Raw genomic sequence first — 14,442 nt, 5'->3', positions numbered from 1 at the left:
CAAGAGTATATACATTTGTGAAACACCTCCCTGGTGGCAAAGACAACTGCCTTGTATCTACCCGTTTTCACATGGTGAACTAATTCGTACCAGCTACAAAGTCACAATTTCCTATTTGCAGGGATAGTTCACAATTGAGAGATGTTTTTCATAGATGACTTCATTCCTTCAGGTGATGTTTCTCAAATCATGGTCCTCAGATCTACTCTTGGGGTTCAAGTTATCAAGTCTGAAAAGCAATGATGGATATGGGTGGCTCATGGATGCTTTTTCACAGAGTTTGAGGACAAGAAAGTGGAGAGAGAAGCATTTTTTATTTATGAGACTTTTGCTAAGCTCCTCTGGCAGGCTGTCAAATGCCCAGATGCCATCAAGCTGCTTACAACCTATTCTCCTACCAAACTAGGAGTTTCTCAAGAGGAGGGACTGGGTCTCGCCACGGGCAGAGTGGGTTTCCATCAGAAGCACAGACTCTCTCTGGGTTCACATCCCACCTCCACCATGTACTATGGCTTTAAGCAAATTACTTATGTTTTCTTGGTTTCCTCATCTACAAAACAGGGATGATAATGGTATCTACCTCACAGAGCTTTTGTGAAGATTAAATAAGGCAAATTATGTAGAGCACGTAGAACAATGCCTAGCACACAGTCCATGCATGTAAGTTTAGTTGCTATCATCCTCATCCCCATTGGTGTGTTTTAGTTTATGTGAATAGGATTCATTCATTCATTCCACACATAATTATTGAGAGCCATGTTGTGTGGTCAGGGCTGGGGATGTAGCAGTGAACAAGATTTGCATTGCAGTCCCTAGCTCCCAGTCTAGTGGCAGAAAACAAGTTAGGTGGCAACAAATGCTGTAAGACAAACAAATACCATCAGAGAGAGAATTCAGCATAGGGAGCCTCCTTAGAGAGGGTAGTCAGGAAGGGCTTTCAGAGGAGGCATTGCCGGTAGAAAAGCCAATGGCTCTCCTGTGTACCTGAAGCTTTCTTGGCATATGTGGCCTCGTTTGTGGGGGAGCCTCAGAGACAGGTGACATCAAGGACCTTGACCAATGAACGTCTCACCCAGGGTGGAGAGCTGGCCAATGAGGAGAGTCTGGGTGAGCTGCTAAGACTGTTGCTGGGAGCCTTGGTGTTGTTGCCCAGGGAATGATAGGCACAGCTGCCCAGCCCCACCCCCAGCAGGGTCCCAAAGACCCTGCAACTGTGCTGTGATGCATGCAAAGGCAAAAAATCCATGATAATTTGTGTCTGCTGTCAACAAAAGGATAAATTTTGCTCCCTGACTCCCTTGGCTCAGACTGGAGCTGGCCTGAGGCCCCAGAGCTATGGAGGTAGTGCTATCCAAGTCACAAACTGTAGGGTTTGATCTGACACAGGGGGGAGGCCTGTCCTTGGTGAAGGTCTTTTTCTGGTACAAGTTGAACTACATCCCAATTCTACTCAAGGGCCCTGTGGCTTCCCAGAACTGTTGAGATGACAGGGTGAATACCCAGGTCCTGCAGCTTCATTATTTTGCTGCCTGTGCAGGTCATGGAAACCCTGGTGGCATACTGGTTAAGTGCTACGGCTGCTGACCAAAAGGTTGGCAGTTCAAATCCACCAGGCACTCCTTGGAAACTCTATGGGGCAGTTCTCTGTCCTATAGGATCGCTATGAGTTGGAATCGGCTCGATGGCAACAGGTTTGGTTGTTTTTTTTTTTTTTGGTGCAGGTCATACTCCGTGCTCCAGCCACACTATTTGCAGGGCCTGCCAAGTGCCACTCCCCTTCCACTTCCAAGTGCTCCACCTCACCATTCCTTCCACCTAGGATGGCCACCTCTCCTTCAGAGCTCCTCTTGGCTTCTCTAGGGTGGGAGGGGGACCCTCCTCCACGCTGCCACAGCACCCTATGCCCTCTCTCACCAGCCATGTCATGGGGACTCTGGGCCTGGCCCAGAGCAGGTGCAGGAAGTGTTTGGGAGTAGTGACACTGGGCCATGTCTCTGCAGATTACACCTACTTCTACAAGGGCCGGGACTACTGGAAGTTTGACAACCAAAAACTGAGCGTGGAGCCAGGTTACCCACGCAACATCCTGCGTGACTGGATGGGCTGCAACCAGAAGGAGGTAGAGCGGCGCAAGGAGCGGCGGCTGCCCCAGGATGATGCGGACATCATGGTGACGATCAATGATGTGCCAGGCTCTGTGAATGCCGTGGCCGTGGTCATCCCCTGCATCCTGTCCCTCTGCATCCTGGTGCTGATCTACACCATCTTCCAGTTCAAGAACAAGGCAGGCCCTCAGCCTGTCACCTACTATAAGCGACCAGTCCAGGAGTGGGTGTGAGCAGCCCAGAGCCCTCTCTGTTCACTCGGTCTGGCCAGCCAGGCCCCTCTTCACCAGGGCCTGGGGCAGCTCCAGCCACTGCCCACCGGGGCCAGCAGGGCCCTAGGCCAGGGTCGTGCAGCTGAAGTGGTGGGTGCGTTGGCCTAGGCTGAGTGTCAGGCAGGCAGTGATGGGGGCTGTGCCCGGGGTGGGTGTCTGGCACCCAGCTGCCAGCCTTCTATCCTGGGTAAACTACTCCCTACTCAAAGGAATAGCCCAGGCCCCATCAGAAGGCAGAGACCCTCTCAGGGGGAGCCCCCGTGGTCACCGCATCCTTGGGCCTGCCCATGAGGCCCCACGGCTCCATTCCTGGCTTGGCCTCAGCACCTTCTGTGGGATGCCAGCACTAGCTCTCTCACCCCCATCTGGGAGATACCACCAGTACTGGCCCCCTGTTGCCAACACCTGCTGGTCAGATGTCCCCCACACATTCCTGTCCTCCAAGGTTACAGGACACCAGCTGCTGACACAGTCAGCAGCAAGCCTAGGTTTCCCCTGCTGGAATAGAGCAGATCCCTCAGGAAACCTGTTCCATATGTCAGGGTCTCCTCAGAGACCCAGGATTTAGGGTCACATGCTGCAGGCAGGGCTGTGGCCCAGCTGGGTCTGAAAAGGACCCAGCTGTCACATCGTGAATATTTATATGTCCTGTCACTACTGTTTAAGTCCCATTCTGCAAAGGCTGCTTGAGGATTTAAGTGAATGAGAGGTGACTGTCTTGGTGATGAGACCAGTGTGGCCAGCCCTCCCCCAGGTGGTAAGGACCAAGGTGCTGCCAAGGCCACTCTGGAGACCAGACACCCCAGGAGCTGGGCCCTGCTCTGAGGCTAAAGAACTGGGGCAGTAGCTGGCCCCATTTCTGGAGGCCAATCTAAGCTTGTAATGCCCTCCACTCCCCACCAAGATCCCCCTCCTTCTCCTCACTTCCCCCACCCCATCCCCAGCCTTGCTCCAGCCTGTCACTTTGGCCTGGGGGCTCAGCCGGACCAGGATGGCTGCAGGAACACCATTCTTATGGTCTTGGAGTAAGGGGCCCAAAGTGGCCTTCTGAAGTGCTCAGAGCCCACTTCCCCAGCTACCCCAAGGACACCTCAATCTCAGCCTGGAAGCAGTGTTTATACCACGAGCTTGGCCCTTCCTGACCCAGCTCACTGCAACCGTCCTCCTGCATTGCTCTTAGGTAAAGGGCACGCCCAACTGGTAGTGGCCCCAAGCCTACGGACCTCCTTTTTTGACCCTTTTTGGGCCTAAACTTCACTGTCTGGCAGAAATTCCCAGGACTCAGCTTGCCTCACTCTAACCCAGCAGAAGCAGCCCTGCCTGTCATGGAGGCGCCCTGGGCAAGACCAATGGCCTCAGTGATGCCTGCTGGCTCTCCGCCAAAGTCAAAAAGTGTGTCAGGCAGCCCTCAGGTGCTGGCAGGGCCTCAGATGCTGCCTTTGCCCTCTGAGCTTGCATGGGCCTTGCCCCCAACCTGTGGCCTCTAGGCTTTCGGATGGCTTAGCCTAGAGCACAGGCAGGGACCTCTGCTGCCCTGGGAGTTTTCTCAAGCAAAATCTATCTTGTTCCAGAGGAGCCATATGGGTCCACTGCATCCCCTGTCATCATCCTTCTGTTTGTTCTCATTTTGGCCAAGGGCAGGCTCCCTAGGGCAGGGGGAACGACTGCGGAGATATTAGTGATTCATAGGTTTGTACAGTGTTTTATACTTTGCAAAGCACTTTATTAGCTCACATCTGTTCATTCACATGAAACTCGTGTAGGTCCTAGGAGGCTAAGGGTGACCCTCACCATGCCCTTCCCTTAGATGAAGCACAGAGAGATTCTGTTCCTTGCCCGGGCCATCCAGTGGGCTGCCTGGGCCTGTGACCCCACCTGTGGACCCCTCTAGGGTCCAAGATGAGATCGGAAGTGTCTTCTCTATCCACCTCCTCCTGGTCTCCCTTCTCTCTCCACTGGTCTCTCTTCACCCCTCAGGTTGGTGCTCTCACTTCTTGAAAGCTCTAGGCCCCTAAGACTCCTGGTTGGCTCCTGGAACTACCTAGGGAAGCTGAGAAAGAGCAAGAGATGGAGGCAGGCAGCCCAGGCTACAGATGTGAGGGATGTGGGGCCAAGCCCAGAGAGGGCTGGCTTCCAATCTCAAGCTCTCCTGCTTTGTGACCATCTGTTTGTCCATCACCCCAGCAAAGGGCAGACAGAGAAGTACTGGGGGCCCAGGGCCCAGCTTCCCTTCAGCCTGGGAGACATCACAGCATTTCAGTGTCGGTCACATTTTAAACTGATCAGCCTTTGTATAATGTTTTTTAAATCATTTCTAAATAAAACAAAAATACAGAATGTGTCATTTCTCTGGGGTGTGGGGATAAGGATCCAGCTCTGAGGGTGGTGGCTGTGAGAGCCTTCTGGGAGCACTGTGGAACAGGGTGCTTCAGGCATCTGGGAGCTGCCCCGCACATCTCATCTACCAGACTAGCAATCAGAGACGTCTTCTCTAGAGGTCCAATGTTACAGAGGTCCCAGGAATATAGCTTCATGGAGGTCCAGGATGGGAAGCATCAACACCTCCTTAGGAGGAGTTTCAGAAGGGTCATTGTGGCAAGGTCTTCCCTGAGGTCAAAGCACACGGTGCCATGACCTGAGACAGACAAAAGCCCAGTTCTCACCAATAAGATGGACGAGGTTAGCAGGTCTGCAGCCTTGGGATCTTACCAAGAGCCCTGGTGGTTCTGGAAGCCAGCAGCAGGTAGTAGGGGAGTCGGTCCTCAGTCATGGCGATCAGGGACTGTGACCTGAAAACTAGCCAGCCCCAGGACCCAGAATGTGGAGGTGGCCATAGGCGAAACAGTGTCCCAGGGGAGATGGGGAGGCGGCCCTGCCAGGACTTCCTTCCAGTCCCCGCGGCCTCTACGAATTCTCGGCCCATCTCTCAAAGGCGCCAGGGAGAGAGGTGGTTGGGATGAGAGGCACCAAGGACGTGAGGAGACAAGGGCTGGGCCAGGCCGAGGCGGACAAGAATGACTGGCGGCGGCGGCGACCCAGCGGCCGGTTATGCCGGCGGGCGATCACGTCAGTACCAGGGGGTGCAGGCGATGAGGAAGCGCACGTCGTCCAGCGGCCCCCACGGGTTCTCCAGCGGCCCCCACGGCCTGGGCTCGGGCCGGGGCCGCTCAGGGTTCTCCGGCGCCGCTGCCTGAGGCTGCGCCGGCTCCGGGGTGCTCTGGCCGCCGCTCAGCCGGGCGCCCATGGTCTGCAGGAGGAGGCGCCCTGCAGGGTCTCAGGTCGGCAGCACCCTCGCCCCAGCCCCGCCCCGCCCCTCACCTCACGCGGCCGGAGCTGTTGCTCTCAAAGACCCGACCAGATGATGTACGAACCCACCGGCCGTGCAGCGACACCGGGGAAGGGCGGTGTCACGGCGTCCTCTTGCCCCGCCCCCCCGAGCGGAAACGGGGACCTCGCACTCGGGGGCGGGGCTCCACGGATCGCGCCCCACCCCTGGATCCGCGCGTCACGGCCCCACCCGCCAACAACCAGCCAATCCCGCTCCGACTTCCCGAGGGCCCGCCCCCAGGCGACCCAAGGACGGTGGAACCGCCTCCGTCCACTAAGCCCCCTCCCCACCCCCCCGCCGCCGGGCTTAAAGGGCGCTGGGAACCCATGGAAGCCCTGGTGGCTGCTAACCAAAAGGTCAGCGGTTTATGTCTACCAGCCACTCCTTGGAAACCCTATGGGGCTGTTCCACTCTGTCCTACAGGGTCACGGTGAGTCTGAACGACTCCACGGTATCAGTTTTTTTTTTGGGGGGGGGGCGGGGAATCCACTGCCAGGCTCTGTGCCCACCCAAGTTCTGAGGGAAAGGGGCCTGTCGAGGTTGGTCTGCGGTGTCCGGGGCACCTCCATCCACCTTAGGTCAAAGAGAAGACTGCCCTGTAGCCAGGTGCCCCCCGGTACTTTAAGGGTCCCAACCAGGGGAGATTTGGGGCAGATTCTCATCCTATGACGCACAGAAAAGGCTGAGGCTCGGTGGAAAATGTCCCTGGAAAAGGACATCACGTTTGGTAGAGGGTCAGCAAAAAAAGAGGAAAATCATCAACGAGATGGATTGACACAGTGGCTGCAACAACGGGCTCAAGCGTAACAAGGACTGTGAGGATGAAGGATGGCGCAGGACCATGCAGCGTTTCATTCTGTTGTATAGGATTCCTAACCGACTCCACACAACAGTGAAGAGGGCTTCTTCCTCTTGTCCTGGGGGGATGTTTCCCATCCAATGATGAGCTGGGTAGCAGGGGAGGGAGTAGTGGAACTGGTGTGCACGTATATAGAATCCTACCCCACCTTCCCAAGACCCTGAAACAATGAGATGTAGGGGTATTCCTAGGTGCTCAGGCTGAGATCAGCAAACAACACATTCAGAATGGGCAGAGGCAAGCTACCCTTTAATAGGGTGACACAGACAGCAGAACCCTCAGTCAGGAGCCACAAGGCCTGACAGCCAGCCAGGTTTTTATAGTAACTGTATGTTCAGGAAATGGGCAGAGGTGAAGAAGGCCTCGACATGCAGCCACTGAGTTCCAGTGACCTCTCGTGACACCTCCCACCTCCCAGGCAGCATCCGTACAGACTGGGTGGGGCATGGAGAGGGAGTCAAAGTCCAGAGCCAGGAGTCAACAGAACAGCGCAGGTGACTTAGGTAAGGCTGAAAAGAGGAAGGAGCATTGTCAGTGGCGGCTTCCCAGAGCACACCCCACCCTCAGTTGTCAAGGTGCTTGCCTCCACCCTCACCCCTGGATCTTTGTTCCAGCTCAGCCCTTAAAAGCCACTCAGAGCCCCATTTGGCCCCACCCAAGCTCCAGGTTTGAATGGATCCCATGAGTCACTCTTCTAGTCTATTAACTCTCAGTGCTTAAAGACTCAAACTCTTCACTCAAGTAGGTCAGCTTACTCCTCAATTTATGCACACAGTTATTGGTCATAAGCCAGAGGCTCAGAGGCTAAGTCCAGCAGACATCAGAGAAGGAAACAGGGGGCTCAGAGACAGGGAGGCATGTGCCTGGACCACAAGCCCTCCAGTGACAAGTGAGGCCATAACTTTTCCAAGACAAGGACTCTCCCTTATTAGTGCCAACTAACCAGAAAAAGCCCCAAGTACCAGGATGGAAAAGACCAGCTCAGTAAGGATTAGTAGATGCATTCTTACTTGAGGTGATAAACATGTGTATAATTATAATATTGAGGTACATATTTTTAATCACCTACCTGACATCTCTATTTTAAGGTCTCATTAACACCTCAAACTCAACATGTCCAAGACCAAAGAAGTTTAATGAATTTCGTCTCTTCCTTTCCAATACCCATTTCTTTGTCTTGTTTAACTGCACAGGCTAGGACCACCAGAACACTGCAGGTCACTGACAGTGATGGTAGGCAATTCTGCCCCATCTCAATGGTGCTGTTGCTAATGTTTCACCACTAAATGTAACACTGGTTGTAGTTTTCTAGTAGGTACTCATTAATCAGGTTCCAGAAATTTCTTTCTCAGGTTGCCAAGAGATTTTTTGTTTTGTTTTTTAATTAAATGACTATTAGTGTAAGTACTGTCTTCCCTACCAGAGTCAACATTTCAAAAGGGCATGGAGAGTATCTTATTTTACTTATCACCATACCACTGCTGTCTGGCACATAGTAGGTGCTCAGTATAGTGCTGAACAAATGACAAAACTACTTGTACCACCTTTCTGTTCCGAACTTTTCAATGGCTCTCCTGTGCTCACAGCAGAGTTTGTTAGTGTGGTACCCAAACTGCTCCCCTTCATCAGAATCACTCAGGAAAGCATATTAAAAAAAGCCACACATGGCTGGGCCCCACCTCAGACCTCAGAAATCAGAATCTCAGGGGTGATGTCAGGAATCTATTTTAGCAAGCATCCCAAGCGATTCTAACATACGCTGAAGCTCAAAACCACAGGCCAATGATCAAGCTTCTTGAAAAAGGTGACGTCCTCAACACTCTGGGAATACCACCTTTCTCCTTCATATACTCCACACTTTCCCATCTTTGTGTCTATTTGAGGTGCTTCCCCCTCCACCTCTGCATACTCAAACACCTACTCATTCTTTAAAGCCCAGGTAAAATGATCTGTCCTGCACAAAACCTTCCTGGATCCCAGCAAGTTTCTCACCAGAGCTTCTGATGCCATCTGAGGACACTTAAGACACTTTTTATTCCCCCTTAAAGGTAGCTAAGAGTTATGTGTGGCCACTGTCTTTCACCCCTGCTATGCTCTGAGCCCCTCAGAGGCAGGATTAGGACTAAGTTGCCTGGGTAGTGCTCCCATGGGGCCATGTTCATAAGGCTCAGTAACATCAGGCAAATGAATAAATGAAGGAAAAAGAATAAAAGGAAATGTTGCTCATGGTGAGCGGGGGTCTGTTACTTGGCACTTGCTCTACTTTGGGGTTTCTATCCTTATAAAAGACTCTGGTGCCTAGTTGAGTGTGGCTTGCCTTGAGACAGGATCTTCAATGAGGGATGAAAGAAGGGGCAGCTGAACTATCCGGCACCTGCTGCTCTTCCAAAGAAGAGGCTCTAGAACCTCACACCCCACACCCCAGAGTCTCCAGGGTTGGGACCCAGAATGTTTCATTTTTTTATATCCACAAAAACCCAGATGATTGTGATAATGATGCAATACCCACCTCCCAACCAGCCTAAGAGCTCTCTTAGGCATCTGGCGTCTCCTCAGCGCCTAAGAGTAGCCTCCCCACCTTCCCTCAACAAACAGCTCTTTTCTGTCTCAGACCCTGGGGTGCTTGCTAGGGACACCAACACACGGGCAAATACAAACTACAAAACAATGTGGTCCATGATAAAATAAGATGGATCACAGGGTAGGGGGCGCTCAGGTTTGCTTAGAGAAAGGACACCGGGCTGATACTTCGAGGATGAGCACTCCAGATGCTCTGCAGCACCTGCTGCCTGTATCCTGTTACCGCACAGCAGTGTGGGATAAAATACTCACACTCAAGGAGAACCTACCAGTACGAATAGAGAGTGGCTCCCATTCTAGGTTCCACCCTCTTCCCCTACCCTCAAAAGGCAATGTGAGACCCCTCACCCTGGACAGAAAAGAGGAGAGGCCCCAGGTACCTGTCAACGAGGGAATCCCGCATGCTGGTGGCAATGGCGCTAGGCTGAGCTTCATTCAGCTTGAAGACACTCTCCACCACTGATAGTTCCGTGCTGGTTGTATCCAGGCCGCAGAAGGCACACCAGTCATTTACCACCATCCCAGCAGCAATCACCTCGCTGCCTCGATTCACAGTGCCCGCCTGCCAAGGGATGGGTTCAGCGTGGGTCATGGCCACAAGACTAAAGTCTCTCCCCTCCCTGATAAGGGCTCCCCAAACCCTGCTCCCTAACATGCAGCCCCAACCCTAAACTGTGGCAGGTAATAGCCAGATACCCAAACAGTGGACAAACAGGTCTGCCTCAGCAGAAGACAGGGGTTACAGCTGGAATGCTTACCACAAGGGGCACCTGAAGGAGAGAGGACAGCTCGTCCTGGTCTTCAATTGAAGTCTTGGGATGCACTAGCCCTCCCTGATTGCTGAAGATAGAGTAGCTTCCTACTAGCACCTGGTCAGCCACTGTCTGTCTGAAGACTTCCACCTTGAGCACATCAGCAAGGATTTCTTCTGTGTCCTGTCAGAAAACAGGAGGTACTATGCACTTACAGGCCAAAAAAACAGGGAGTTTCCATGTCCAGAGCCACCCAGGGCTTGGCTCCCTGAGCCTGTCATTCCTCTGCTACATAGCTGCATATGGAAGCCTCACCCAGTGAAAGGAGAGGATACATCTTGAAGCAGAGTCTAGGTCAGCTCTGAAGCCCCTAATAGCTATGTGTTCCCTGAACAGGCACGCATGCCCTGAATAGCCAGGGGGGCTGGTCTCCAGTCACTCTCTTCCCTGTACCGCACACCCAAGAGTTCAACAGTCAATCATCTATCCTGGCCTCCTGGAGTCAATCCTTTAGGTCCCCCATTCTGAAGGATCAATCCCCTCACAGCTTCTTTCTGACACTGACCACACCAGGGAAGGTTATCTGTACTGTTCTCACTGTTATACAATGAGTGCCTGAAATGCGAGACCCCAGGTATAAGGAGAAACCACAACAGACGCCCGTAACACCCGCCTGATAGGCAAGAACAGTGGCTGACTACTGACTAGGATGGTCCTCTGATTCATGGGCAAGGTTAAGAATGCCTCACCCTGTCCAGGTCTGGGTGGACCAAGGCCACATAGTCATTGCAGGTGGTGACGTTGCCTAGGGCCGAGAACCGTTCCTCTACCCGACGGATCTGCACCGAGTCTGGGAGGGAGTTGCGAATGTGTTGTAGCTCCTGGTCGGTGGTGTTGTTGGGCACCAAGAGACCATGCCTGTTCCCTGGAGGGCAAGGAGACACCATGAATACACAAGATACCTCGTGAGCCCAATCAGCTTCTCTAGGAAAACTTTAGGCCCAGACTCCAGCCCTCCAACCCACTGATCCATACAACACCCAGGGGGACCAGGAGTCTTACCAGCCAGGCCAGTAATGGCCTATGAGCCTGTCCCAACCCACCTTGCCCACTTCACCATCATTACTCAGAGGACAGCAGAACCAGCAAGAAAGGTTCTTGGCATTAATCGCTCATTCTGCTACTTAAAAGTTGACCCTAACACTACACACACCTATCAGAATGGCTAAAATTAAATTCTCATTTTAATACTGAGTATTGACAACTGAAACTCTCACACACTCTGATGGAAGTATTAACTGGTTGAACACTTCAGATAATTATCTGGCATCATCTATTATGGCTGAATATTTACATACCCTGTGACCTACCCTTTCTACTCCTAGGTATATTTCAAACAGAAACGCATACATACGTTTACTAAAAAACACGGCAGCACATTCCCACCCCCCACCCCACAAGTCTCCACAAAGAAAATCTTGCAAAAACCTCCAAACCAACAGCTGGTGGCAGCAGATCACGAAAGGTCAAGGTTGCGCAACAGAACCAACCATATTCAGGTGCTGCTACTGGAGAACCCAGCACAAAATATGTTTTCATCAGTAACCTTCCTGAGAGATGTTCAGCTGACAGCCCCAGAGAGGGCCTGAGGGTCAAGCAAGGCCAACGTGCCCCCAGCCCACAAGCTGGACCTGACCTTAAGAGCAGAAAGAACTGTAGTAGGGTCCAGTAGAAAAGACCGCTACCTGTGGTGTGTGTCAGGACCCATGAGAAAGGGCAGTTGTTGAATAGAGAACAGTGTCCCTGCTGGAACTTTAGTCAGGAAGCACTTCATCAATGGAAAGAAATAGATCCTTATAAATTTAGATATAGTGTACTCTGTAGATCTCTCCTGCATAAGTACTGGAAAGGTTTGGAAGGACTCAACACCTATTCATCACTAATATTCCTCTCAGGAAGTTCTGTATAAAACCTTTTGGTAAAATGTTACCACTAAATGGCAACTACCATATAACAACTTCTGTTTTTATGTGGATTTTACACTAAAAATGCAAAACACATTTTATACTTTCAGTTAACAATTTCCAGGAAAATGTAAACTTTTGCTTTATATTTCCCATGTATAGCATTAGGCACAAAACAGTTTTAGATCAAGATTATCTTTCAGCTCAGTAAAATGAAGGAAACACACACAGCAGCACTATTTATAATAGCCCAAACTGAAAATTATTCAAATGCCCATAGTCAACAAACTGGGTAAATACATTGTAGTATATTTACACAAAATGTACTATATGACAACAAGGATGAGCAAAATGCAATTACACTGTGACAACAAAGATGGGCTCTCTGCCCATCCCTAGAAGGCCACAACTCTGAACTTCTGAACCCTGACCTACTCCCATCATAAAAAACACTAACAGCCTGGCTAAATTCTCCCTAGTACTGAGGCACACTGCATCAGAACTTAAGTCCTAAGGGTATGATTAAGGATCAGAGTTCAGAGTTTTTCACCTGAATAAGCCAAAAAAAAAAGGACCAGACTTCTATGTGACCCTAGTGGGCAGAATTAGGAACAAAAGGTAACAGTAAAGGGAGACAGATTCAGCCCAAAGAACGAACCAATGGCCAGAGTCAATAGTGCTGAGGGGTAGGAGGGTAGGGTTGAAGGCTACTAAGAGATGTCATAAGGAGAATTTAAGATCTATATATGAATAACCGGGCAGGATGACCCAAAATCTTAGCCTGTCTTTTTACAATGGCAGAAATGGACACTCAGAAAGAACAAGCAATTTGCCTAGAGTCAGTGGCAGAGGTGAGATAAATTCAAATCCTTTTCCACAGTAGAGGAGTCTCAGCTTCCTCATCAGTCATATTTAAAAAAAAAAAAAAAAAGTCATATTAGGCCAATAATTTTTCCTACCTCCCAGGGTCTTTGTGAAGAAAGACGATGATTGAGAGTGTAAGCACTTAATATTATTTGTTATTATTGTTATCCAGAAGCCTTTGCCAAAGATTGTCCCTGGATTCTGCTGATACCCAGCCTGGGTCCTTCCCAACTCTGAAAATCTAGAGATTCTATAGTTCCTGGAGATAATGGAAGCCTGGAAATCCACAGGTCACTCCCCGTCCCCTAACCAAACCAAACCTACTACCGTGGAGTCAATTCCAACTCATAGCGACCCCACAGGCTTTCCAAGGCTGTAAATCTCTACAGAAGCTGAATGCCACATCTTTCACCCGTGGAGCCGCTGTTGGTGTCAAACCGCCGACCTTTTTCCGGATCCCCTACAGAGGTATAGTTAAAGGTACTGGGAGGCTCACTCCTTCCTTCGGCGTCCTCCACCTGCCTTACCCACACACATGCGCCCGATGATCCGGCAGCCGGCGATGGACGCGTGTATCACGGGAATGGTATCAGCGAGCTCACCCTCGAACACACTGTGGGGACATGGACTCGGCGGTCACGGAGCTGTGGGAACCGTACCCACCCCCCGCTGGAGGCCCCGACTCCCAGCGCGCTCCTCGCTACCCACCCACACACAGCCCGCGGACGCTGGGGCTCCCGCCGCACCTGTAGAAGTTCTCTGATCCCCCGATGGCCACCAGGCAGTAGGTGTTGGTGAGCTTAGCAAAGCAGCCGATCTCACAGTTGTTCTCGAAAGACGCTCGGACCGCCATGATACCTGGGGGCTGAGGGGGCGGAAGTTCATGGACAGCCGATGCTCTCCCGACCCCGAGTCCCCGGCCTTGGCCCCTCAGGCCTTGGCGCGACTCCTCCCCTCTCGGCCCCAGGTCTCCCAACATCGGCCCCTCAGACTTGGGTACCACCCACTGGGACCCTCCACACTATCCGGCCCTGAATCCTCCGGCCCCCACCCCTTAAGACCCTGGCGTCCGGAGATGCCTCTTCTGGCCTCCCTTCACGTTAGCTCACCAAGTCACCGCAACTCCCTCACGCGGTAGCGAAGCCTTCCTCTCCCTAAGTAAACTCCCGTTTCCGCCCTCGCGCTGGAAAACTTCCGGAAGAACGCAGTGCACCCCGCCACGCATGCAGCCACTCTAGCTCCAGCCTCTGCGAGGACTCTATGGTTAGAAGTAGTTTGGTCCGGACTCCGCCTGGACCTGTACCTAACCAAAAAAAACAAAACCAAACCCAGGGCTATCGAGTCTATTCCGACTCATAGCGACCCTAAAAAAAAAATAAAATTTAACCTAGCATGCTTGAATTCATGCGTTCATTCATCCAGAAACTTTTTTAGGAGGTACAGTTGACCCATTGCGTTTGGTCGAATGTGAGACGTGAGGGAGAGGACTCGGAGATGCTTTGCAGAAGATGGGTTGATGGTGGAGTTTTATAGAGATAAGACCGTAGGAGGAAGAGCAGGTTTGGGTAAAGGGGATAAATCCAGCTCTGCCATGCCGGGTGTGAAGCGTGGGTAAAGACAGATTACCAATAAACGAGGTAAGCATGGTGCTTAGGGCATCAACAAAACAGGAGCACCAGTTGTCCAAAGCAAAGATTCATAGATGCCGGGCAGACAGG

General features: G+C 51.8%; 3 protein-coding genes across 3 annotated transcripts in view; 1 reads left to right on the top strand and 2 right to left on the bottom strand.

Moving 5' to 3' along the window:
• Positions 1 to 3,890, top strand: part of MMP24 (matrix metallopeptidase 24) — a 49,755-nt gene extending 45,865 nt beyond the window's left edge. The window contains exon 9 of the mRNA XM_049869537.1: positions 2,001 to 3,890. Coding sequence (XP_049725494.1) covers positions 2,001 to 2,338 — 338 coding nt within the window. The 3' untranslated portion in view covers positions 2,339 to 3,890. The remainder of the gene's footprint in view (positions 1 to 2,000) is intronic.
• Positions 3,891 to 4,700: 810 nt separating this feature from the next.
• On the bottom strand, positions 4,701 to 5,783 carry MMP24OS (MMP24 opposite strand). The gene has a single exon (XM_049869538.1). It carries the CDS (start codon positions 5,619 to 5,621, stop codon positions 5,445 to 5,447), a length of 177 nt encoding a protein of 58 aa, XP_049725495.1. The 5' UTR covers positions 5,622 to 5,783; the 3' UTR covers positions 4,701 to 5,444.
• A 1,002-nt stretch (positions 5,784 to 6,785) lies between these two features.
• Positions 6,786 to 13,938, bottom strand: EIF6 (eukaryotic translation initiation factor 6). The gene is made up of 7 exons (XM_049869723.1): positions 13,834 to 13,938; positions 13,471 to 13,589; positions 13,252 to 13,337; positions 10,646 to 10,821; positions 9,903 to 10,079; positions 9,525 to 9,706; positions 6,786 to 7,073 (listed from the first exon to the last, which is right to left on the bottom strand). Exons 2-7 carry the CDS (start codon positions 13,575 to 13,577, stop codon positions 7,064 to 7,066), a joined length of 738 nt encoding a protein of 245 aa, XP_049725680.1. The 5' UTR covers positions 13,578 to 13,589; positions 13,834 to 13,938; the 3' UTR covers positions 6,786 to 7,063.
• Positions 13,939 to 14,442: the final 504 nt, after the last annotated feature.

This window comes from Elephas maximus, chromosome 25 (assembly GCF_024166365.1).
Source record: "Elephas maximus indicus isolate mEleMax1 chromosome 25, mEleMax1 primary haplotype, whole genome shotgun sequence".
Classification (NCBI taxonomy): Eukaryota; Metazoa; Chordata; class Mammalia; order Proboscidea; family Elephantidae; genus Elephas; species Elephas maximus.
Note: the sequence above shows the minus strand (reverse complement) of the source record. Positions and strands in the feature narration are given on the sequence as shown.